This window comes from Porites lutea, chromosome 1 (genome assembly GCF_958299795.1).
Source record: "Porites lutea chromosome 1, jaPorLute2.1, whole genome shotgun sequence".
In the NCBI taxonomy this organism is placed as follows: Eukaryota; Metazoa; Cnidaria; class Anthozoa; order Scleractinia; family Poritidae; genus Porites; species Porites lutea.
This window is the reverse complement of record NC_133201.1, coordinates 31808119-31832687: the sequence shown is the minus strand read 5'-3', so window position 1 is coordinate 31832687 and position 24569 is coordinate 31808119. Positions and strand designations below refer to the sequence as shown.

At 37.5% G+C, this 24569-nt stretch overlaps 1 protein-coding gene across 1 annotated transcript; it reads left to right on the top strand.

Annotated features, from left to right (window-relative positions):
• The first annotated feature begins 237 nt into the window (after window positions 1–237).
• On the top strand, window positions 238–23238 carry LOC140928064 (coadhesin-like). The gene is made up of 9 exons (XM_073377788.1): window positions 238–409; window positions 561–734; window positions 1179–1358; window positions 1510–1683; window positions 2128–2307; window positions 2847–2969; window positions 4683–4703; window positions 15673–15735; window positions 23150–23238. Exons 1-9 carry the CDS (start codon window positions 238–240, stop codon window positions 23236–23238), a joined length of 1176 nt encoding a protein of 391 aa, XP_073233889.1.
• The last annotated feature ends 1331 nt before the right edge of the window (window positions 23239–24569 follow it).

Sequence of the window (24569 nt, the reverse complement as noted above, 5' to 3'; positions counted from 1 at the left end):
GAGCTCAGCCTAGGGAATTCAGAAACCCGTGAAAATTATAATCCAGAACCCATATTCCACTAACAAGGAACCCAAATTTCAGTACTTGGAAACTGGAATTCACAGCGTGGATCCTAGTATTGAATTCAAGACTTTCTTTGATTACCTTGCATGAGAAATTAATTTCCGGAAGAAAAGGCAGAAATACTCACTTTTTGTTCCTTTGTTCCTTTGATTTTTCCTTTCGTAGTAAACGGAATGTGGGGCTCATGGTCCTCTTGGAGCGCTTGCAGCAAGACGTGCGGTCAGGGTACGAGGGAGAGGAAACGGTTGTGTGATAACCCGAAGCCAGATTTCAGCGGCAACAAGTGCTTAGGTTCTGACATTCAGAAGGAAAATTGTAGCGCCCTTCTGAGTTGCCCAACACCAAGTGAGTGTTAATAAACATTCTAAATATCTATGGTTTTCGACCAATGGTGGATGCTTTAGCAACTGTCGTCAACCGCGAAGAGTAATTGAGTTTTCAGCAATTCGGTAACCGTGTTTTTATAATTGATGTTATTATTATTTTTTTTATTAAGTTGACGGAATGTGGAGCCCATGGGGTTCTTGGAGCCAATGTAGTAAAACATGTGAGCACGGTACAAGGAAAAGAACACGTCTGTGCAATCATCCAGAACCAGCTTTTAATGGAACATTCTGCGCTGGTATTGGACATGAGACGCAAAACTGTAGCGGTCTTCCCGCTTGTCCAAGTACGTGCTGTCTTCCACAATGCCTCTAAAACTTCCATATATTTTTTTGTCGAGATTATATTTGAAATTTAACCCATTTAACTATAATTTTCTTTTAGTTTCTAGTCTTTTAAATTGTCTTTGAATGTCACCTCATGCAAAGGTATCCATGCAGATTCCAGAATCCAGTAAAAAGTTTTTTTCCTGGAATACGGAATCTTACGGCTTGGAATTCAGAGCTCAGCCTAGGGAATTCAGAAACCCGTGAAAATTATAATCCAGAACCCATATTCCACTAACAAGGAACCCAAATTTCAGTACTTGGAAACTGGAATTCACAGCGTGGATCCTAGTATTGAATTCAAGACTTTCTTTGATTACCTTGCATGAGAAATTAATTTCCGGAAGAAAAGGCAGAAATACTCACTTTTTGTTCCTTTGTTCCTTTGATTTTTCCTTTCGTAGTAAACGGAATGTGGGGCTCATGGTCCGCTTGGAGCGCTTGCAGCAAGACGTGCGGTCAGGGTACGAGGGAGAGGAAACGGTTGTGTGATAACCCGAAGCCAGATTTCAGCGGCAACAAGTGCTTAGGTTCTGACATTCAGAAGGAAAATTGTAGCGCCCTTCTGAGTTGCCCAACACCAAGTGAGTGTTAATAAACATTCTAAATATCTATGGTTTTCGACCAATGGTGGATGCTTTAGCAACTGTCGTCAACCGCGAAGAGTAATTGAGTTTTCAGCAATTCGGTAACCGTGTTTTTATAATTGATGTTATTATTATTTTTTTTATTAAGTTGACGGAATGTGGAGCCCATGGGGTTCTTGGAGCCAATGTAGTAAAACATGTGAGCACGGTACAAGGAAAAGAACACGTCTGTGCAATCATCCAGAACCAGCTTTTAATGGAACATTCTGCGCTGGTATTGGACATGAGACGCAAAACTGTAGCGGTCTTCCCGCTTGTCCAAGTACGTGCTGTCTTCCACAATGCCTCTAAAACTTCCATATATTTTTTTGTCGAGATTATATTTGAAATTTAACCCATTTAACTATAATTTTCTTTTAGTTTCTAGTCTTTTAAATTGTCTTTGAATGTCACCTCATGCAAAGGTGTCCATGCAGATTCCAGAATCCAGTAAAAAGTTTTTTTCCTGGAATACGGAATCTTACGGCTTGGAATTCAGAGCTCAGCCTAGGGAATTCAGAAACCCGTGAAAATTATAATCCAGAACCCATATTCCACTAACAAGGAACCCAAATTTCAGTACTTGGAAGCTGGAATTCACAGCGTGGATCCTAGTATTGAATTCAAGACTTTCTTTGATTACCTTGCATGAGAAATTAATTTCCGGAAGAAAAGGCAGAAATACTCACTTTTTGTTCCTTTGTTCCTTTGATTTTTCCTTTCGTAGTAAACGGAATGTGGGGCTCATGGTCCGCTTGGAGCGCTTGCAGCAAGACGTGCGGTCAGGGTACGAGGGAGAGGAAACGGTTGTGTGATAACCCGAAGCCAGATTTCAGCGGCAACAAGTGCTTAGGATCTGACATTCAGAAGGAAAATTGTAGCGCTCTTTTGAGTTGCCCAACACCAAGTGAGTGTGTTTGTAAATTACCCTTTAGACCCTTTAGATTGAGACGATTAACGTCAGTCCCTGCCCTTCCCGCGAGGCCGAAATCACGTGTAGAATTGAATGAATTCTAAAAGTCTAGAGGTCTATGCAAAGGCAAATCGATCACTGGAATCTTCGTTCCCTTTAGTTTGGAACCATTAGACAATATAAACAGACACAAAAATCATGAAAAAAATCCTCTCAAATATGATATATGCCTTTAAATCCTGACTTATTGTGTATCCCAACCTTCATAAAACAAACACAACACAACCTAATGAACCTTCTCGTGCCGGTTTAAAAGTTATCCGGTTCCCTCCTAATTGTTTAAGTAAACATACAGCTGTAAGTATAACGTATTTGCCTTCTAATAATAAATAATCGTCCGAAAATCATTGATTGCTCAGTTTAGATTGGGCTAAGATTGAAAGGCAAATATTTGAATAGTTCATGGTTCATGTTTGCCTCTGTATGGCTCATGTGATAAACTTAATGACATATTTATGTTTCCTGATTTCTAGGTCCTCAACCACTCTGTTCAAATCACAAGAAGTACATATGCTTCATCTACAAAAACTGTGGCAAAAAACTTCGTTATTGCACCTGTATTGATTCATATCATGCTGAACAACTCGGCGAAACATGTAAGTAAGATCAAAATCAGAAATGGAGGATCAATAAAAACAGGGTAAAGGTGTGAGGTTACACTGCAAAAGCTAACGGCTAATAATAATAATAATAATAATAATAATAATTAATGTCACTATTCCGCTTGTAAGATACGCATGCAAACGTCACGCAAATAAATGACGCACGCAGGCTAAATAAACAACAACTACATGATGGCGTAATGAGGGGGGGACACAGCTCTGTGGCAGGTTATAGCGACTTCGGGTTATGCGCACAAAATAACACAAGCCTTACTTATCGCCCCACTACCGTGGGGTAGGACAAGAATCTTGGCAGAGCCTTTCTTATCTCCCCAGCGCCGCACGGGCTGGATCGGACAAGATTAAGGCAAACGAATAGCTCAAAAGATGGCAAGACACAAGCAATGCCAAAAGCTTGGGGGAAGTCGCAACGCAGACTTAACCGCACCACAGGGAGTGACCCACCAAAATTTATTGAGACATAACAAAACAACAACTCCTCCAAAGGGAGGGAGGGCGGGTAACAAAACTACTTTAAATGATTGCTTTCGTGCAAGCTAACCAAATAATGACTAGGAGTGGCATTGGCAAAGCTTTATAGTCAGACAGTGTCTCAAAGTACGGCCAATAGGCACAGTTGTACTATAAACTATCTCAACTTATCATGACTAAGGTCTAGCCATGAATAGCTCTGAATAGGGCTTTGAAAACAGGGACCAATCTTTGCGAAGCTAAGAAAATACACGGTGACAAACATGCGACAAATTAGTGAGGTTCTAGCCATGAAAAGCTTTTGTTTTCTGCTTAAAGAATAGAGTGCTTTCATTTAATGAATCAGGCTTTCAAGATATCACCGAGCCTAAGACGGGGCAGGCTTTCTCGGCCTACCCCCCTGGGGCTTCATGCTCCATTAACTGCATTTACCCGCTGGTAAATGTCTCATAATATCAATAATAATAACAAAAATAATAATAACAACAACAAAAACGAACTAATAACAGTAAAAAAAGAGAAAAAAAACGTGAATGCATTGGAACCCGTTTTATAAAACTGAAAACGGAGAACGCCAAACTGTTATATAGTAGTAAATTCATTAACCGCTTCCCACTCATCTTAACGCGTACCTTGTAGATAACAAAAGAATGAGCTAAAATACATTTAGTCTTAATCTAAAACTACATGTACATGCAACCTACAACCAGTGGCAAGTGAATTCGATCTCAAATAAATCATCTGACACCAGACGAAAAAAAAATGAATTTGTACAAATTTTCTCGTTGCAAATAAGTCGCAAATATAACAATAACAATAATAATAATGATAATGATAATGATAATGATATAAACAACAACAACAACAAAACTTAAGAGTAAATCTAGGACAAACCTGGCACATGCTACATTTGCCTGCTTTATTTACACCCCGTGTTTTTTTAACCCCAATGGAAGGTTCTTGAAAAAAACCATTTAGCGCTATACAGGCCAAATCAACAACTTTCTTTTTTCGTCTTCTTTAGTCTCAATCCCCTAAAAAAAATGCTGGTCGCTTTATCGAACCTAAAAAACAAATTCAGAGGTGAGACTAGATACAAATCAGACTGTCGGTAATCCACTAGCTGAGTTAAAAAATTGACAGTCTGCCTGGTCGACATTTGCTAATTTTGTCATTTCAGTATTATTTATGTTCCATTTGCCTTTGCCTTTATAGGTCAAGGAGACAGTTCAACAGGTAAGCTGCCATCTGTAATCTTTATCATAATGTAAATTTGTTATTTACTTCAAATAAAGGGTAAAAAAAGAAAAAAAGAAAAGAAAAAGCAAATTCAAAAATGGGCAAATAAAGAAAAACATGATAAAAAATACTAAAAAACAGAAAAGCAAAAACAACAAAGCAGTCGATTGAGAGAAGATATGATTAGCGGAGTACCAGAAGAAAAACCTCTTGGAGCAAAGGAGAGAACCAACAACAAACTCAACCCACATATGGCGTCGACACCGGGATTTAAACCCTGGCCACATTGGTGGGAGGCGAGCGCTGTCACCACTGCGCCATCCCTTGCTCCCAAAAATGTTGGAGTTGAGGGCCTGGGGGCTACTGTAGGTCCAATTTCGATCTCTGTGCTTTTTTTTTATTTTATTTTATTTTTTATTAGATGCAGTCCAAACGTTTTCACTGAGTTTAAACATTTCGACTTGGTAGTTTCCTAGATTAACAGCCTTATCCCCCCTGATCAATGTAGTGACTGACAGTTGACAGGAATATAAAATTTGTTACTTCCTAGGTTATTCACGTGGTTTTCATGGATGTCAGTCTTATCATCAAGTCAAGAAATGTTATTCCTGCAAATACTGGCACTTTTGTTTATGTGTTCCTCGTTGTTACAAGAGAAAACGCTAAAATGAAATATAGCGATTGTGAGGTTATTTCACACTATGTACCATTTTATTCAGATACTGACTGGCTGGAAAAAATAGGTTTATTTTTTTGATTTGTTACCTCGTTGTTTTCATACAGATCGTTTCACAAATTGATAGGAAAACGTTTCGTCGCGTTTATTTTCAAAACTACTTCATTATTAGAGCTAAAAACAACACAGCATTTAAGCTACATTTAATATCAGATAATAAAACAAGGAAATGGCTAGAAAAGGCATGCTTCGTGCTGTCGGTGAAAAGGAAGTGAAGAATGGGCAAGAGTCATTTAACCCTATTCAGACTGGGCTTTTTTGGTCAATCTGTGACTGGGGGGGGGGCTCCTCGGACCCCCCCCCCCCCCTCTCTGTATCTCTGGAACCAATAATGCTAGGGTCATGAAATTTACACACAATGATCATCTCCGTAAAAAGAAGCCCCACACCCTGTTTTGACTTGCCACGCCCAATGATGACGTCATAGTGACATCATATTCCGATTTTTCAATGTTTCTTATTATTTTTCCACTTAGATACGTAAAATATCAATAATATTGGTAAAGTCATCTCTTTAATATAATATACAACATATATGCATATAAAATACACACTTTGACATGTGTTTGATACTTTAAAGGTGCTAATGACGTCATAATTGCCAAAATTTGAAATGGTTGTCTGCCATCTTGGATCCGCCATCTTGGACCCGCCATCTTGGAGTTCCGTTTTTTGTTAAAATTATAATTCAAAGCAACTTTCAAAGGGGAAAAAGCTCAGAATGTATAAAAGAAGTATCAAACTAATGTTTATTACCCAAACAAATGACTTTGGAAGTGTTATTTGGAAAATAGAGCAGCATATTTGTCAAAGCAAAAAAGTGACAAATTTTACCCCACCCCTCGCCCCCAAATATTCGATGTTGAAACATTTTGATGTAATTCAAAAACTAGTCCCAAGCAAAGACCATTTTAACAACAAAAAGCACTATAAGTGTAAAAACGCGATCTTAAAACAAAAAAATCACCATTTTTTAAATTTTCCAAAACCTATGTGTCAGAAACTGGTTGCCATGGCAACATGATTAATCACATGGACATGGTAATTATACCAAAATGTCCCTAGATAAATTGTAGGAAAAGTTAGAAAATTTGAACGTCATAGCTCTTTCGGTGTAGGAGTTATCACGATTTTGCCGGATGGGGGATTCGAAAAGCCCCCCCCAGTCTGAATAGGGTTAAACTACGTTTTGATGCTTGCATAGTAGCATATAATATTTAAAAAAAATGATAAAAGTAAATGGGGAACCGTAAACATGCCTAATTTATTCCCATTTGGATTTTTCCAGTTGCCTGTTTTTCTTTTTTCTTATGAACATTATTGCAATTAGGTGCAAATGAAATAGAAAAAAAAATAACAACATTCAAAATTGCAAATAAAGGAAAACAAAACAAACGCATATGTTGCTTGACTTCTCCTTTTTGAGCTCCTTACTCTAAGTGATCTTTCATGGGTCACAAGTCCATGTGGTGTTACAAGGTTGATCGGTGATTTCCAGCTTCTTCCATGTTGAATGGTCCGAACATTTTAAATGGCATGAATGATTTATTATTGTGATTTATTATCTGGTCATTAACTTGTTTTACTCACGTTTTCTTCAACTTTTCTCCTTTTGTTTCACTCTTCCCTAACAGAAGAGCCGATTCACAGTCTAATCTCGTTCCATTTGACATGATAATATAACCACACTTAAGCTATTGTCAATATCAAGAAACTGCAGTTAGTTGATTCCGATATCTATTTTTTGCTTCTTTGGTTATTCGTTCTTTTTAATGCCATTCGTAGTTCCCCCTTCTCGATAAATCTTAATCTGTTTGCAAAGAACAAGAACTAGTAAAATATAATTTCATCCAGTCGTACCTTTCTTGTAGTCGTTGGTAAAACATTCTTCCTTCGTGGTTTCACTTACACTGAATCCAAAATAAAGCGAGATTGTGCGAGAAGCTAATAAGATAAGCGATCGGTGATAATTATCATGTTACTATCCTTGGCAGTCTGCAATATTAAGCTGTTACCTGAAAGACTTGCTTATGAAAGGAAGTTATTTTAGAATCATAATGATATGTTACTTTATTTAAGATCAGATTTAATGAATGTTTGATTCTCGCATTGAGTTATTGGAATGTGTCACCAGGGCATACTTGTACTTTTGCAAAAGAAAAAAAAGGAAGTTCTATCGCATTAATGAAGTTACTTTTCTATGTGGTTGCTATTTTAAAGGAAGCTTAAAGTCAATTTACAGGGTGATTTTTACGTAATTTGTTGATCTGTGACCTACAATTATTGTAGCTGAAACATTATACTCTTGGTCTGTCGTAATAGGACGTTCTTTTCAAGTGTTAGTTTAATTACTCTCTCAGATCGAAAACTGAAAAGCGATATATTTGAATTGACAAGATGATACAGAAACTATTTTTTTTTTTCATTTATTTCAAAAACATTTTTCGACACAGGGAAAAAGTTGAAGCAGATGCAACGTGGTAAGTATAATCAACCGAAAACAACGTTCCCAGAATGCTTCTAAAGTACGAAAGCTAACTAAAAAAAAAAAAAAAAAAAAAAAAGAACGGCCAAGAGGTCTGAAAAACGTGCTCAGCGAACACTGCATCGCTTGAATCTGCCCTCTTTTTACAGTATCAGAAAATATGAAATGTATGTCCGTCTAAGTTGAAAAACATTCAATTAGGGGCATGTGGCAGAGGCTCGAACATTGTATAAAAAAAAAAAAAAATGAAAAGAAAATGGGTCCCCGTACATGATATCACAAACCTCACCCTTTACCGGGAAAACAAAATGTATGTTTTCACCTAATTATCAATAGTGAAGACTAAAAAAGATAGTCCCTGATTTGTGAACAATTTTTCAATCGCCCAATTCTTACCACTATTTATCTCTGCAAAAAGCAGTGACGGATACACATTCTCTCTATTTGTAATGATGATCTTTTTTTAATATTCAAGTATTAAAAGATGCGTGTGACAATGAGGTATGCGCACGTAAGGATATCGATTTGAATTAGTAGTATCGCGTCTCAGCATGAGTATTTGGGTTGAAAGATCATATCTCCTGGTTCCTATTTTTCAATCAATGAATATGGGTTCTCTGTGTTTATTTTCAGGACCTACTCCTTCTTATTGACAGCTTGCTATCCGTCCACGCTCTCCAAACTCCATAAAACGGGAACGTGGATTTCAATTCTATCAGAACTGCTACCCATGGGGCTTTGGTCATGGTTTCAAAACTTTTCCTTTTGGCAGTTTTACTTTTTGCAGCTACCACCGTAAATTGGGAAAAATCAGGAGCCCATCAAATGGAGCCTCCATCTCCATTAATTTCTTGAGTCAACCCTTTCCCGAGTGGATTTATAAATAGAACGGCTTGTTTCCCGCGAAAAGTGTCATATTTCCGTGAGTCTCGTATGTCACCGTGAAAAAAATGAAGTTGGATGAAGTCGAACTCAGAAGCCCGTCTTTCGACCGTTTTCCTTTTTTACTATACGTCCATTTTTACAGTTTTACAGCCGCTGGGATCTGGGATGAAATAAAAGTTAATGAATTACCCGACTGAGACTGAGCATGAAGCGATGGGACAAAGGCAGCGAACTGAGGATCACGGAAAGGTTCTTTGCGAGTGTTTGTTTTTGTTTTGTTTTTTTTGCCGTCATACATCCCACATTTTTAAAAGCATGCACCTTGAAAAGAGTCGACGATTAAGCGTTCTGTGGACGATTTGAAACTCTTCGATGATCAGCGCCGAAAAAGTGCCAGGATCATTTGATTTTTGTTATCGCCGTGGAGTGGATTTCGCCAGTTAAGCACCGCGTGCAAAAGCGATGACCTAAGTAGCAACCAAGGTGGAATGCTTCAGAAAAATTGCAGTCTTCCTTTACAACTGACTTGTATCACCATGAGAGTTGTCTGATAAAACTAGCACTTGAAAAGTTGAACAGAAGACAACAGTTGCCCGACCGTGAAGCTAAATCAAAAGTAATTTGCTAACGGTGGAATTTGTGACATCGCGCTCCAGTCCAAAGACCCTCTTATCTCAAGAAAAACAAAATGGATTGTATCTGCGCCCAAAGAATTATGACTGACTAACAGGAGAATTCTCAGCAATTAATGTAGAAGTTTAGGCCAATTCGTTCCTTCGAATTCGCATCTGTAGATCACTTTTTTGCGAGAAAACAATGGCTGGGCTCGGCGTTACAAAACATAGCAGGGAATCATTACACTAACTGACGGACAAAACAACCACAGTATTTATTCAGACAAACGCATTTCGGAGAAAAACTTGAAAAACTAGAAATTTGATTAATATTGAGTCATTTACCCGAAATAAGAACCTTAACGCTCAAAAAAATTGGCTAAAGAAAACGAATCCTGTCAGAACTACAGACTGCAGGTAGTAGTTAATCATTACGCATGTAACAGACCAGCTTCATGGCCTCCTATAAATGTGAGACAAGCAACCAAAATTAAGATTAACATAGTCGGAGTTTAAAACTCTCCACAGTATAATCTACCCGCTAGAAAGAAAAGAAAGAAAATCTCCGAGGGATGAAAACGCAAGTCACGTTTCACTAGCTTATGATTTTGTTAGGCCTGTCAGCACCTGATTTCCAGCTGTTTCATGAAGTACAATAGCAGTGTCATTTAGTCGTTGTGATTGGCTCTTCCCACCGTCGGCGTGCGAAGTCTCCCCTGGGAACCGTTCTAATTATAAATCTACTCGGGAAAGGGTTGACTCCAAGGGCTTGTATGGGAGATGGAGGCTCCATTTGATAGGCCCCTGGAAAAATGTAATTTATTTCATTAATGCTCTTAACCCATAACCCCTTAGATAAAAGCAAGTAACTAGACCAGAATTATTGTGGGGAAAAGGGGTAAGGGATGAAGTATTCCAAATATGGACAGCAGGTCACTTTTCTCTACATATTGGTGTGACAGTCCGAAATCTACAAGAGGAGAGGTGATAATCCTCTCTAGGGGGTGATAATCCCCCAGGATTGTAAGAGAGGATAATCCTCTGTAGGGGGTGATAATCCCCCAGGATAGTGAGAGGTGATAATCCTCTCTAAGGGGTGATAATCCCTCAGGAAAGTGAGAGGTGATAATCCTCTCTAGGGGTTGATAATCCCCCAAGGTTGTGAGTGGAGGTGATAATCCCCCTTAGGTACTAAAGAGGTGGAAAGTCCTCTCTAGATGTCTAATTCCCCGGTTTAAGGAGTAACAAGAGTTCATGGGGCTAAGTGTGACCTGTATGGGAGCACTACATTCCGAACCCATGTTTATTAATTGCCAACAACCCATGCAGCTCGATACAGATACCATCACTAATATAAGTTACAATTGCGTGCCTGCTGCCCGTCAGCAAAAACCCTCGATTATTTTCGAGGGAAACCTGAACGCTCCCGAAAGCAGAGCCAGACACTTTATATGAACCTCGAGGGAGAGAGGTTAGACGAAAATATTATGATACAATTGTAAGTAAATGACCATTAAACTTTTATCAACTTAATAATCAAAATAAGGCCCAAAGTACCTAAGTGTACAAGCATGTTGGAATGCCTGGTAGAATGATTCCCCTGAGTAGAAACCTCACTTCTTTTCTGACATATCTTCTTGATAATTGCCGGTTGATTCAAAGTGTAAACAACAAAGATCAGTAGTTCTTAAAAGTATAAGGTTCCATTACTGGTAAAGGCCAGTTTATGGTTATCACATTAACTTTCATTTATCCTATTGTATAAATTTACATTATTTAAATAACTATTTGTTTTACTGCCAGTTTCAATGTTACAACTAAATGTTATTATTAAAATGTTAATCTGTCTTTCTGCTGCTGAATTTGTTTTTGAAAGAGGTGACTATTTTAGAATGACAGTTATAAAGAGATACTCAAAGGGGCCATTGGATTTCTCCTTAAAATATATTACACTTTTATCTATCCTCCCTGGTAGGGGTTTTGAGGGGAGTTGCATTCCCTCCCATGTCACAAAGTGTAGAAATAAGACTCCAGTAAAAACGCTAGCTTGCGACGATAAACTTTTATCTTACTTTACTTATTTCAAATATTTGTTACTATTCTGCCGGCTTGTTCAATCGAGAAAACCGATAATCGATAGTATTCAATAACCATCGATTCAAAATGGACTACCGTAATTTATATCGAAAATTGATAAAAATGTATGAAGTGATTTGTTATAATCACTGATTATCGCCGAATTTTCAATTATCCTTATCGATAGGCGCCTTTGAAATCTCAATTAAAGAGGGGCAATTAAACTTTGAGCAGCAAACACAATTTTAAATGCATGTACTAAAGAGCAATTAGTAAATTCAATTGATTCAATAAATATCGACAAAATCTAATAAAACTGATTAGAAATCCTTAGCGCTTGAGCATCGGTTTCAATCGATTGATCGATAACATCGATATCAATTGATCGATAGTTAGCAATTTATTGATTAGATTTGCGATATAGGTTTTTATCGACTGAAAACGCAGGGGTAGTTTTTCTTTTATTTTTTCTTTTCTTTTCTTTTTTTTTTTATCAAAAGTAGGTAAATGAAACATATCTATGCAATGAACCGCTACTGATTGAAATCTATACAATATATAATCTATATCAATACAATATATTAAGGTGGCTCTTGCTATTAGTAAATCCAACTAGTGGTCTATTACTTATGCTGCGTTCTGATTGGTTGAGCTATAACTAGGCTATATGTTATAGCCCACTAGTAGCGAAAAGCGTAGACTACAAGTAGCCCCCCAGTTTTCCTCAGAGATAGTTGAGCGTGCGAAACGGGAGCGCGCGTGAAAATCACCCCACGCGAGTCGCCTTTTCTCGCGTGGGGTGATTTTCACGCGCGCTCGCGTTTCGCACGCTCTACTATCCCTGAAGAAAAATGGGGAGTCTACGAAAAGCGCGGGCTTTTTAGCGGCAAAAAAGTATTAAAGTCTAGCTTTAACTAGCTAAAAGTTTTTTTATTCTGGATATTTTTTACCAACTAGTTGGATTTTACTAAAATAATTATTCCTCTCGCCCTCATGGCCTTTGAGTCAATAGCCCATCCGGCCTTCGGCCTCATGGACTATTGACTCAGAGCCCATTCTGGCTCGAGGAATAATTGTTAAATAACCCTATAACTATCTAGCATACGTTACAGAACGAAATCTAGTTACTTTGTCTTAACGATTTCGTTCACGAGATTCACCGCTAAGGTTACCCATATAAAAAAGGCTCCTTTATCAAGTTTCATTTTCTGGATTAAGGCCGTTGCCATGGCAACATCGCATCCTTACACAGGCAGTAAGGGGGTGGGGTGGTGGTCCATCTCCGTAGATATACAACGTATTGACACGAAACTTATGTGAGAGCTTAAAAGCGTTGTAAAGATTAAGTCTGATTGAAAGAGAGATAAGGATCACGTGACTCATTAAGGTATCCAATTACCATTATTATCTTCAAGCCATTTACAGGGGAACTTATGCACACTTATCTTAACAAATAACTCGCGGAACGTGTTTTGCGTATCAGGATGTACATGAAACTAACTGGAAGGCATGTCCAGGTCACGTGGTCATTGAAATGTAAAACATTCATCAGGGGTAGGCATGCCACCATTCCAGTTAAATTTGGAAAGTATTGTAGACAGTTAAAGACGACACCAATAGAAATGCTTAGTAAAAGTTTTTTTACCCTGCCTAGAGAATATTTAAAGACAAAATACGAAAGTGAAGCGTTACTTGGCCACGCAATACGGTACCATGGTGAAGTCAATCTCAAAAATACTATCGGATAATACAATGACCCCGTCTCACCCTTGCCACACATCTTTTTTTTTTTGAAGATAGACCACCCCTTTATATTTCAGAGCAAAAAAATAGCAGACGCAGGCCTTATCATACCTGAGTGGAAAAAACATGGGGTCGTTAAGACAGTTTTGCCAATATTTTAAAATTTGTAATATTTCGTAATAGAGAAATTTACCTCTTACAGATTTTAACAAAAAAGGACAGTACAAAGGTACTGCAACTGTTAAGAAATGGGGCAATTAAAAAAATTAATTACTTCTCTGTTTTCTTAGTAAAGTTTCCATTCACCATTTACTTCGACTATTTTACGTTTGCCCACTTTTGAAGCGAAACATACAGTTTACTCTGGTGGAGATCGATTGTGACTTTCAACCGGTGTAACATTAGGGCCATTTATACGAGGAAAAATAAGACGCGAACTGTACCATTTATACGAGCATGTCTTACCTAATAAGACGAGTCTTAGCTAAGCCGGCCGCTTCTTATTTTAGACGAAATGTGCCGTTTATACGGAAAGTTCGCGTCTTATCTTTCCACGTATAAATGGCCGTATTGTCTCCTCTCATAAATGTTTGACCTATGACCTACACTAACCAAACGTTTTGTCAATGAGCTTCAACAGAAAGTTAATAATGTTTCTTGGGAGGAAGGGGGGGGGGGGGAATTTTTCGAAACTGAGAGGCAATGTTTGTTTTATTTTTGCGTGGACGTCGCGCGGATTTTAAAGCTCGTGCCATACTAGTGCTCAGGCTGCGTACGGCCAATTTACTCTAGGGAGCCACCTTAAGTCATTGTCACCTTGTCCAGCTTCAGGTAGAAGGAGCTGCTCGTCCTTGAAATTTTCCACTACAGTTTTGTTCTTGTTTTCAGTGAACTTCTGGGAGGGTTGATTCTGACTTTCGCAGTCCCTTTTATAATTACCATTTTCCAATTGAAAGGGATGTTACCGCCTTTCACTCACAATTTATGCTCACCCTTTCTTATCACAGGTGCAGGCGCTTGCGGCGAAGCAGATGGACAGGGTAACTCTTTTCACGAAGGATTAGCACATGGTTTTTATATAATGAAGTTCGTATGCCTTACTTACACATCTGCGTGCTCAGAAAAATTTGACAGAAATACAATTACATGCTCAATATTTCAAAATCTCTATTAACCAGCTTAAGAGCTTACAAACAGAAAAGCGAGAAAAGTATTCCGTTGATCTTTTGTTTCGTTCATCCTGATTCTGTAGAACCTGTATTTAGATTCTATATTTTGCCATTTACGAAAGAGATATTGTACCTCTTTTGCTCTAATTTACGCTTGTACTTTTTCTTTCAGACGCGAAAGTTTACGAAGAAGCTGGGAATTCTTTAAACGATGATTACGGAAATTGTAAGAGTTACTTATAGTGATGAAGTTCGTGCTATTAATTTTATGCTAAGTTAAATATTGCACGAGTACAGGCTTGAGTTTTATCGGCCATGATCACGATTGGGGGATCAAATGTAAGGTTTTATCAGGTAGATTACTCTGAAGACTGAAGCAATATTGTCAAATCGGTTATGTTTTATTTAACCGCTCGCAATTGTCCATCTTATCCATGTTTTGCTGTATAAACCTTCGATATTGCTGGCCAATATCCAAGCTATTGCCTATGCACTGATTTTAAGTAAAAATAAATTCTTTTCAATGGACGCTCAATATTTCAAAACCTATTAATCAGTCTCAAAGTTAATAAACACACAAGCGAGAACTAAAAAAAAAGATAATAAGATAAAAATAATAATTATCATAATAATAATAACAAAAATACCTGAAGCTCTTGACATTCTCATCCTGATCTTCGATGTGACTTCTGTACAGTTTCATTTTCTAAAGATATATTATTCCTCCCCGATCCCCCTCCCCGTTTTAATTTACGTTTATATTAAGTTTCTTTCCTTTTCATTTTGTTCTTTTCTTCTTTATTCCTTTCATCTTTTTCCTCTCCAGAGGCAAACGATTACGATTATTGTCAAATCGGTTGTATTTGATTGAACCGCACGCCATTGTTCATCTCAAGGAAGCTATATGTTTTGCTGTATTCGATATTGCTGGCCAATACCCAAGCTATTTCCCATGCCCTGATTTTCTGTAAAAAGAAATACATATATGACAGGGTTATCCCGATATAACCAGCTCATGAATTTCTTTCCCTTGAATCGACGCCCATCGTTTCGAAATCTATTAATCAGTCTCAAAGTTAATAAACAAAAAAAAAAAACTCCGTCTTGGTGTCTTCGTGCTGATTTCGATGTGACCTCTGTATTTCATTTTCTAAAGATATATTACTCCTTCCCGACCCCCCCCCCCCCCCCCATTTACCTTGATTCCTTTTCATTTTGTTACTTTCTTTTTTATTCCTTTCATCTTTTTCCTCTCCAGAGGCAAACGATTACGATGAAGAAGATGAAACTGGCAATCCCTTACTCGAAATTAAAGGAAATGGTAGGTTAATTAGAGATGGCGCTTGTGCAATCAACTTATGCTTAGACAGACATTTACGCTTTCGTTAGTCAATAGCTTATCCATGTCTGTGTTTCCTGAAATTAACCGTTCCTCGTCAAGGATAATTTCAACTTTATTTCGGATCATATCATCCTGATTTTCTCAATGACAGAAAAGAAACAGCAATGGCCAGATTCCGAGAAGTTAGAACAAGATTCCACGCCTGTCTTCATTTCCACTCGGCACCTTATGCCTCTTTCGGAAAGCTTTGCATTTCGAATGCATCGCTCTTCGGGCGACTTTCGTTCCCAGCGATTATTGAATGATATTTTGCAAGATTTGTAACAGAGCGTCGCACGGTTTGATCGGCCTACCTCCGTTTCTATGACAATCACTCTCAGCCTGTCTCTTTTGTCGGCATCTACTTCACTTGCTACTTTCACATCTAAAATTCAAATTTCGCGTTGACCCTGGGGTATATTTAAAGCATTGAGAATGCCAATGAAAAAATTAAAGAGGTATTTCTCTTGGTTTGAATGATATTTAGGTAAATATATATCGTCACTCTTTAGGCGGAACTAAAACTATCAGAAGGCAATACAGGCAAATAGGCTTTGTCGGTGTACCTCATACGGATAGAACTTGAGACCTGAGAGTACACTTGAGAGTACATGCGATCGATAGATCGGTGTATCTCAATCATTAGTTGCATTGTTTAGTCACAAGAAGACTACAAAGAGGTTGAAACTAAGACTTGTAGAGAAGTACTTTTAACAAACTTTGAGTTCTTTAACATCCGGCATCTCTTTAAGAACTACTGTAATTCCCTTTGTATCTAATGTTCTTAAACGTTTAATACTTTGAGAAGGGACACAGTAAATTTGCCTTTTTACATCATTTGTTGGAGTTGTTTGTTTTATAACTCGCATTCGGAAGAAAAAAATAATTGTCGTGTTTTTTAAGTTGTGCCCATTAGAAAAGAAAACCTTTAAGAAAGGCAAACATCGTTTTACGTACCCCACAGTTCGTAATTAGTTTGATGTATCTATAGTCTTTTTGGTTGTTAGGAAACATTTCCTCGTAGTCAACATTGCTTTTTATAAGTGAAAATTGTTTGGATAACCATCTTACATGACAAAATAAAAATATATAAGTAAATAAATAGGTGAATAAATAAATGAATAAATAAATAAAGGAACTTTTTATTTCGTGATATTCACAAATTATCTCTCTTTATCTTCTGAATAAGGCGCCCATAGTAGTACTACGTGGATCACAATTGAGCCACAGGAACTGACAATAACATTTTTAATCGGTTCATCAAATATAGTGTATACAATCTTCCATTTCGCCGTGTTCCCTACTACTTTCCTTCCAACCATATGTTTATCTAATGCTGGACAACATTAAACTGACCTACATGGTGTGTAGGAAAGTCAGCAATTTCGAACGCCGAAAACCACCATGCAACCGCACTTATCAGAAAGTAGGCACTGAGAGCATTTAAAACCTGTCTATACCGACGGTTGCATTAGTGGTCATAGAAACTAATTTAATAAGTCTTCTGAAGAACGCAGTCATTTTTGCTTGGTGTCTTAAACGGACTGTGTTTTATGGGCTTTACATTTTAAACAGGTGCATTTTAGAAGCCGCCTAACCAAATAAAAACAATCGCTAAACCTTAATTGTTTTTAACGCGCAGCCTCTTTGACGCACCCTCAAAAATCAAACTACAGTTGCATAAGCAAAAGCAGAAGAAGAAGAAGAAGAATGTGAGGCATTTAACTGGCGTTATTTTTAGGTTTCAGCTTGTGCTTATAAGACGTGATTCATAAGCACATATTTTTCCTTGTAAACCCCATATTGCAATGTCATTGTAATTGCTGCCACTGTTGCCAGGGAAGAGGTACGTCATAGTCTCTTATTACAAGTACTCACAAGGAGCCTCTTAAAAAAAAAAAATAATAATAAGGCGGCTGAAGAATGAAGCTCATATCGTAATTAGACTGAATGTTAAGTAAAATAGCAGACACGCACAAAAGAGCTGCATCATGATTAGCGATCTGGGTGAACATTATCACTTCGTCGTGAATTCTAATAAAAAGATGTTTTTGGTTTTAATCAAGCGACAGGCGAAAAGAACGGCTGTGTCGGAGACTTTGCATTCCTTCTTTATCGCAATGCAGGCAGCAAAATGAATAAAAAAATAAATAATAAAATTAAAAAAAAAATGAAAGAATAAAGAAATATTTCATCACTGAAAAAATAAATGACACTCTTCAACACCAGGAGCAACAATAAAGATAGCTTGCGAGGAAAGTCAATATACAAATTTTCATATTTAAAAAGACCTCTTTCTATATGCTTTGGTTTCCCGTTTGATATACATTGAAAAAATAGCTTGTAGCTGCAGAGTCCAGGATCTTGAAACAGTCCAATGAACTGCAGCATTGATGCCCGACAAGACCCTGAATTCTGAAGTGTCTTGAGTGCGTTAAAAATATATGTCTGTCAATAAGTGTCGGTAAGGAGGAAGCATTTATAAACTGGTGAGCTGTGTGAATTACTAACTAATATATCGTAAATTGTGGTAACAGTGAGGTGTGGGTCGGTTTTGTTGACGACAACATTCAGGAAAGCTTGGGCGCCGTCAGTTACCTCATTAATTTTGAAATGTGTGTTTTCACCTAACTACTGAAGATTTGCAGGCATTTGAACAAATTGAGGCCAAATAGGGAGTTTCTTTGGCCAATCACAACAGAGAGGAGGACGGAGAGGAAAAATAGATATGAAGAGTAAAACATTACTCTTAGCAGTGACGGATGAGAAAGTAAGTTGTTATGCACATGATCTCTATTTGTGATGATGACCTTTTTTTATATATTTAAGTATCAGAAGATGCGTGTGACAAGGTATGCGCACTTAAGGATATCGAGCCAGTGGTATCGTGTTTCAGCATAAGTATTTTGGTTGAAAGATTATATCTCCTAGTTCCTATTTTTCAATTAATGAATATGGGTTCTCTGTGTTTATTTTCAGGACCTACTCCTTCTTATTGACAGCTTGCTATCCGTCCACGCTCTCCAAACTCCATAAAACGGGAACGTGGATTTCAATTCTATCAGAACTGCTACCCATGGGGCTTTGGTCATGGTTTCAAAACTTTTCCTTTTGGCAGTTTTACTTTTTGCAGCTACCACCGTAAATTGGGAAAAATGTAATTTATTTCATTAATGCTCTTAACCCATAACCCCTTAGATAAAAGCAAGTAACTAGACCAGAATTATTGTGGGGAAAAGGGGTAAGGGATGAAGTACTCCAAATATGGACAGCAGGTCACTTTTCTCTACATATTGGTGTGACAGTCCGAAATCTACAAGAGGAGAGGCGATAATCCTCTCTAGGGGGTGATAATCCCCCAGGATTGTAAGAGAGGATAATCCTCTGTAGGGGGTGATAATCCCCCAGGATAGTGAGAGGTGATAATCCTCTCTAAGGGGTGATAATCCCCCAGGAAAGTGAGAGGTGATAATCCTCTCTAGGGGTTGATAATCCCCCAAGGTTGTGAGTGGAGGTGATAATCCCCCTTAGGTACTGGAGAGGTGGAAAGACCTCTCTAGATGTCTAATTCCCCGGGTTAAGGAGTAACAAGAGTCCATGGGGCAAAGTGTGACCTGTATGGGAGCACTTCATTCCGAACCCATGTTTATTTATTGCCAACAACCCAGCTCAATACAGATATCATCACTAATTTAAGTTAGAATTGCGTGCCTGCTGCCCGTCAGCAAAAACCCTCGGTTATTTTCGAGGGAAACCTGAACCCTCCCGAAAGCAGAGCCAGACACGTTACATGAACCTCGAGGGAGAGAGGTTAGACGAAAATATAATAATACAAGTTGTAAGCAAAGGACCATAAAACTTTTATCAACTTAATAATAAAAATAAGGCCCAGAGTAACTAAGTGTACAAGCATGTTGGAATGCCTGGTAGAATGATTCCCCTGAGTAGAAACCTCACTTTTTTTCTGCCATATCTTCTTGATAATTGGCGATTGATTCAAAGTGTAAACAACAAAGATCAGTAGTTCTTATGACTGCGAGATGTATAAGGTTCCATTACTGGTAAACGCGAGTTTATGGTTATCACATTAACTTTAATTTATCCTATTGTATAAATTTACTTTTTTATTGATTTATATTATTTAAATAACTATTTGTTTTACTGCCAGTTTCAATGTTACAACTAAATGTTTTTATTAAAATGTTAATCTTTCTTTCTGCTGCTGAATTTGTTTTTGAAAAAGGTGACTATTTTAGAATGACAGTTATAAAGAGATACTCAAAGAGGCCATTGGATTCCTCCTTAAAATACATTACACTTTTATCTATCCTCCCTCGTAGGGGTTTTGAGGGGAGTTGCATTTCCTCCCATGTCACAAAGGGTAGAAATAAGACTCCAGTAAAAACGCTAGCTTGGGAAGATAAACTTTTATCTTACTTTACTTATTTCAAATATTTGTTACTATTCTGCCGGCTTGTTCAATCGAGAAAACCGATAATCGATAGTATTCAATAACCATCGATTTAAGATGGACTACCGTAATTTATATCAAAAATTGATAAAAATGTAAGAAGTGATTTGTTATAATCGCTGATTATCGCCGAATTTTCAATTATCCTTATCGATAGGCGGCTATAACTTTGCGAGCGCCTTTGAAATCTCAATTAAACAGGAGCAGTTAAACTTTGAGCTGCAAACACAATTTTAAATGCATATACTAAAGAGCAATTAGTAAATTCAGTTGACTCAATAAATATCGACAAAATCTAATAAAACTGATTAGAACTCCTTAGCGCTTGAGCATCGGTTTCTATCGATTGATCGATAACATCGATATCAATTGATCGATAGTTAACAATTTATTGATTAGATTTCCGATATCGGTTTTTATCGATTGAAAACGCAGGGGTAGTTTTTATTTATTTATTTATTTTTTATCAAAAGTAGGTAAAACAAACAGATCTATACAATGAAGCGCTACTGATTGAGATCTATACAATATATAATCTATATCAATACAATATATTAAGGTGGCTCCCTAGAGTATTTGCTATTAGTAAAATCCAACTAGTGGTCTATTATCAATGCTGCGTTCTGATTGGTTGAGCTACTACTAGGCTATGTGTTATAGCCCACTAGTAGCGAAAAGCGTGGGCTTTTTGGCGGCAAAAAAGTATTAAAGTCTAGCTTTTACTAGCTAAAAGTTTTTTATTCTCGATATTTTTGACTTACTAGTTGGATTTTACTAAAACAATTATTCCTCTCGCCCTCATGGCCTTTGAGTCAATATCCCATTCGGCCCTTCGGCCTCATGGACTATTGACTCAGAGCCCATTCTGGCTCGAGGAATAATTGTTAAATAACCCTATAGCTATCTAGCATACGTTACAGAACGAAATCTAGTTACTTTGTCTTTGCGATTTCGTTCACGAGATTCACCGCTAAGGTTACCCATATATTAGCAAGTTTCATTTTCTGGATAAAGGCCGTTGCCATGGCAACATCGCATCCTTACACAGGCGGTAAAGGGGGTGGGTGGTGGTCTATCTCCGTAAATATACAACGTATTGACACGAAACTTATGTGAGAGCTTAAAAGCGTTGTAAAGATTAAGTCTGATTGAAAGTTGTCGAGATAAGGATCACGTGACTCATTAAGGTATCCAATTACCATTATTATCTTCAGGCCATTTACAGTTGAACTTATGCACACTTATCTTAACAAATAATTCGAACGTGTTTTGCGTATCGGGATGTACATAAAACTAACTGGAAGGCATGTCCAGGTCACGTGGTCATTGAAATGTAAAACATTCATCAGGGGTAGGCATGCCACCATTCCAGTTAAATTTGGAAAGTACTTTAGACAGGTAAAGACGACACCAATAGAAATGCTTAGTAAAAGTTTTTTTACCCTGCCTAGAGAATATTTAAAGACAAAATACGAAAGTGAAGCGTTACTTGGCCACGCATTACGTTATCATGGTGATGTCAATCTCAAAAATACTATCGGATAATGCAATGACCCCGTCTCACCCTTGCCACACTTTTTTTTGGAAGATGGACCACCCCTTTATATTTCAGTGCAAAAACTAGCAGACCCAGGCCTTAATATACCTGAATGGAAAAAAACATGGGGTCGTTAAGACAGTTTTGCCAATATTTTAAAATTTGTAATATTTCGTAATAGAGGAATTTACCTCTTACAGATTTTAACAAAAAAGGACAGTACAAAGGTACTGCAACTGTTAAGAAATGAGGCAATTAAAAAAAAAACAAAAAAAAACAAGAAAATTACCTAAGAAAACGCGAGAAATTCACGGTTAATTAACTGCGTTGACGTCACAAAAATCCGAAAAGCACGCGTTCTCTCTTTCTCGTTGTGCAAAAACATTTTCTAGTACATCTTGCATGTGTGTTGGAGGACTTATGAAACAAGACAAAGTACAAGGATGTTGGTTCGTCGATGGAAAGATTCCTTCGATTAGGATGTAAGTTAAGTGGGAAACCTTTTTACTGATAATTTTTTTAAACTATGTGATAGAGTCGGCAAAACAAAAAAAAAAAACAAAAGAAATTTACACTGCCTGTAATCTTGCCTGAAAGCCACTTGTAGAATTTCTTAAATCAAATTCTAAAATAAAGAGTCCGAGGAGCTCCGCCAGTGAAGACAATCTTCAGTGTTTGGTCGGACTTCGCTCGATCTTTCAGATCTTTCCACTGGCCGTGAACCAAAGTCTAGAAACAGCAACATTGCTCCCTTTAGGGTTAGTGTACTTACTTCTCTGTTTTCTTAGTAAAGTTTCCATTCTCCATTTACTTCGACTATTTTACGTTTGTGTACTTTTGAAGCGAAACATACAGTTTCCTCTGATGGAGATCGATTGTGACTTTTAACCGGTGTAACATTAAATATTGTCTCCTCTCATAAATGTTTGACCTATGACCTACACTAACCAAACGTTTTGTCAATGAGCTTCAACAGAAAGTTAATAATGTTTCTTGGGGGGGGGGGGGGGGGGGGAATATTTCGAAACTGAGAGGCAATGTTTGTTTTATTTTTGCGTGGACGTCGCGCGGATTTTAAAGCTCGTGCCATACTAGTGCTCAGGCTGCGTACGGCCAATTTACTCTAGGGAGCCACCTTAAGTCATTGTCACCTTGTCCAGCTTACTTCAGGTAGAAGGAGCTGCTCGTCCTTGAAATTTTCCACTACAGTTTTGTTCTTGTTTTCAGAGAACTTCTGGGAGGGCTGATCCTGACTTTTGCAGTCCCTTTTATAATTACCATTTTCCAATTAAAAGGGATGTTACCGCCTTTCACTCACAATTTATGCTCACCCTTTCTTATTACAGGTGCAGGCGCTTGCGGCGAAGCAGATGGACAGGATAACTCTTTTGACGAAGGATTAGCACATGGTTTTTACATAATGAAGTTCGTATGACTAACTCACACACCTGCGTGCTCAGAAAAATTTGACAGAAATACAATTACATGCTCAATATTTCAAAATCTCTATTAACCAGCTTAAGAGCTTACAAACAGAAAAGCGAGAAAAGTATTCCGTTGATCTTTTGTTTCGTTCATCCTGATTCTGTAGAACCTGTATTTAGATTCTATATTTTGCCATTTACGAAAGAGATATTGTACCTCTTTTGCTCTAATTTACGCTTGTACTTTTTCTTTCAGACGCGAAAGTTTACGAAGAAGCTGGGAATTCTTTAAACGATGATTACGGAAATTGTAAGAGTTACTTATAGTGATGAAGTTCGTGCTATTAATTTTATGCTAAGTTAAATATTGCACGAGTACAGGCTTGAGTTTTATCGGCCATGATCACGATTGGGGGATCAAATGTAAGGTTTTATCAGGTAGATTACTCTGAAGACTGAAGCAATATTGTCAAATCGGTTATGTTTTATTTAACCGCTCGCAATTGTCCATCTTATCCATGTTTTGCTGTATAAACCTTCGATATTGCTGGCCAGTATCCAAGCTATTGCCTATGCACTGATTTTAAATAAAAATAAATTCTTTTCAATGATTTTAAATAAAAATAAATTCTTTTCAATGATTTTAAATAAAAATAAATTCTTTTCAATGGACGCTCAATATTTCAAAACCTATTAATCAGTCTCAAAGTTAATAAACACACAAGCGAGAACGAAAAAAAAAGATAATAAGATAAAAATAACAATTATCATAATCATAATAACAAAAATACCTGAAGCTCTTGACATTCTCATCCTGATTTTCGATGTGACTTCTGTACAGTTTCATTTTCTAAAGATATATTATTCCTTCCCGATCCCCCTCCCCGTTTTAATTTACGTTTTTATTAAGTTTCTTTCCTTTTCATTTTGTTCTTTTCTTCTTTATTCCTTTCATCTTTTCCCTCTCCAGAGGCAACTGGCAATCCCTTACTCGAAATTAAAGGAAATGGTAGGTTAATTAGAGATGGCGCTTGTGCAATCAACTTAAGCTTAGACAGACATTTACGCTTTCGTTAGTCAATAGCTTATCCATGTCTGTGTTTCCTGAAATTAACCGTTCCTCGTCAAGGATAATTTCAACTTTATTTCGGATCATATCATCCTGATTTTCTCAATGACAGAACAGAAACAGCAATGGCCAGATTCTGAGAAGTTAGAACAAGATTCCACGCCTGTCTTCATTTTCACTCGGCACCTTATGCCTCGCTCGGAAAGCTTTGCATTTCGAATACATCGCTCTTCGGGCGACTTTCGTTCCCAGCGATTATTGAGTGATATTTTG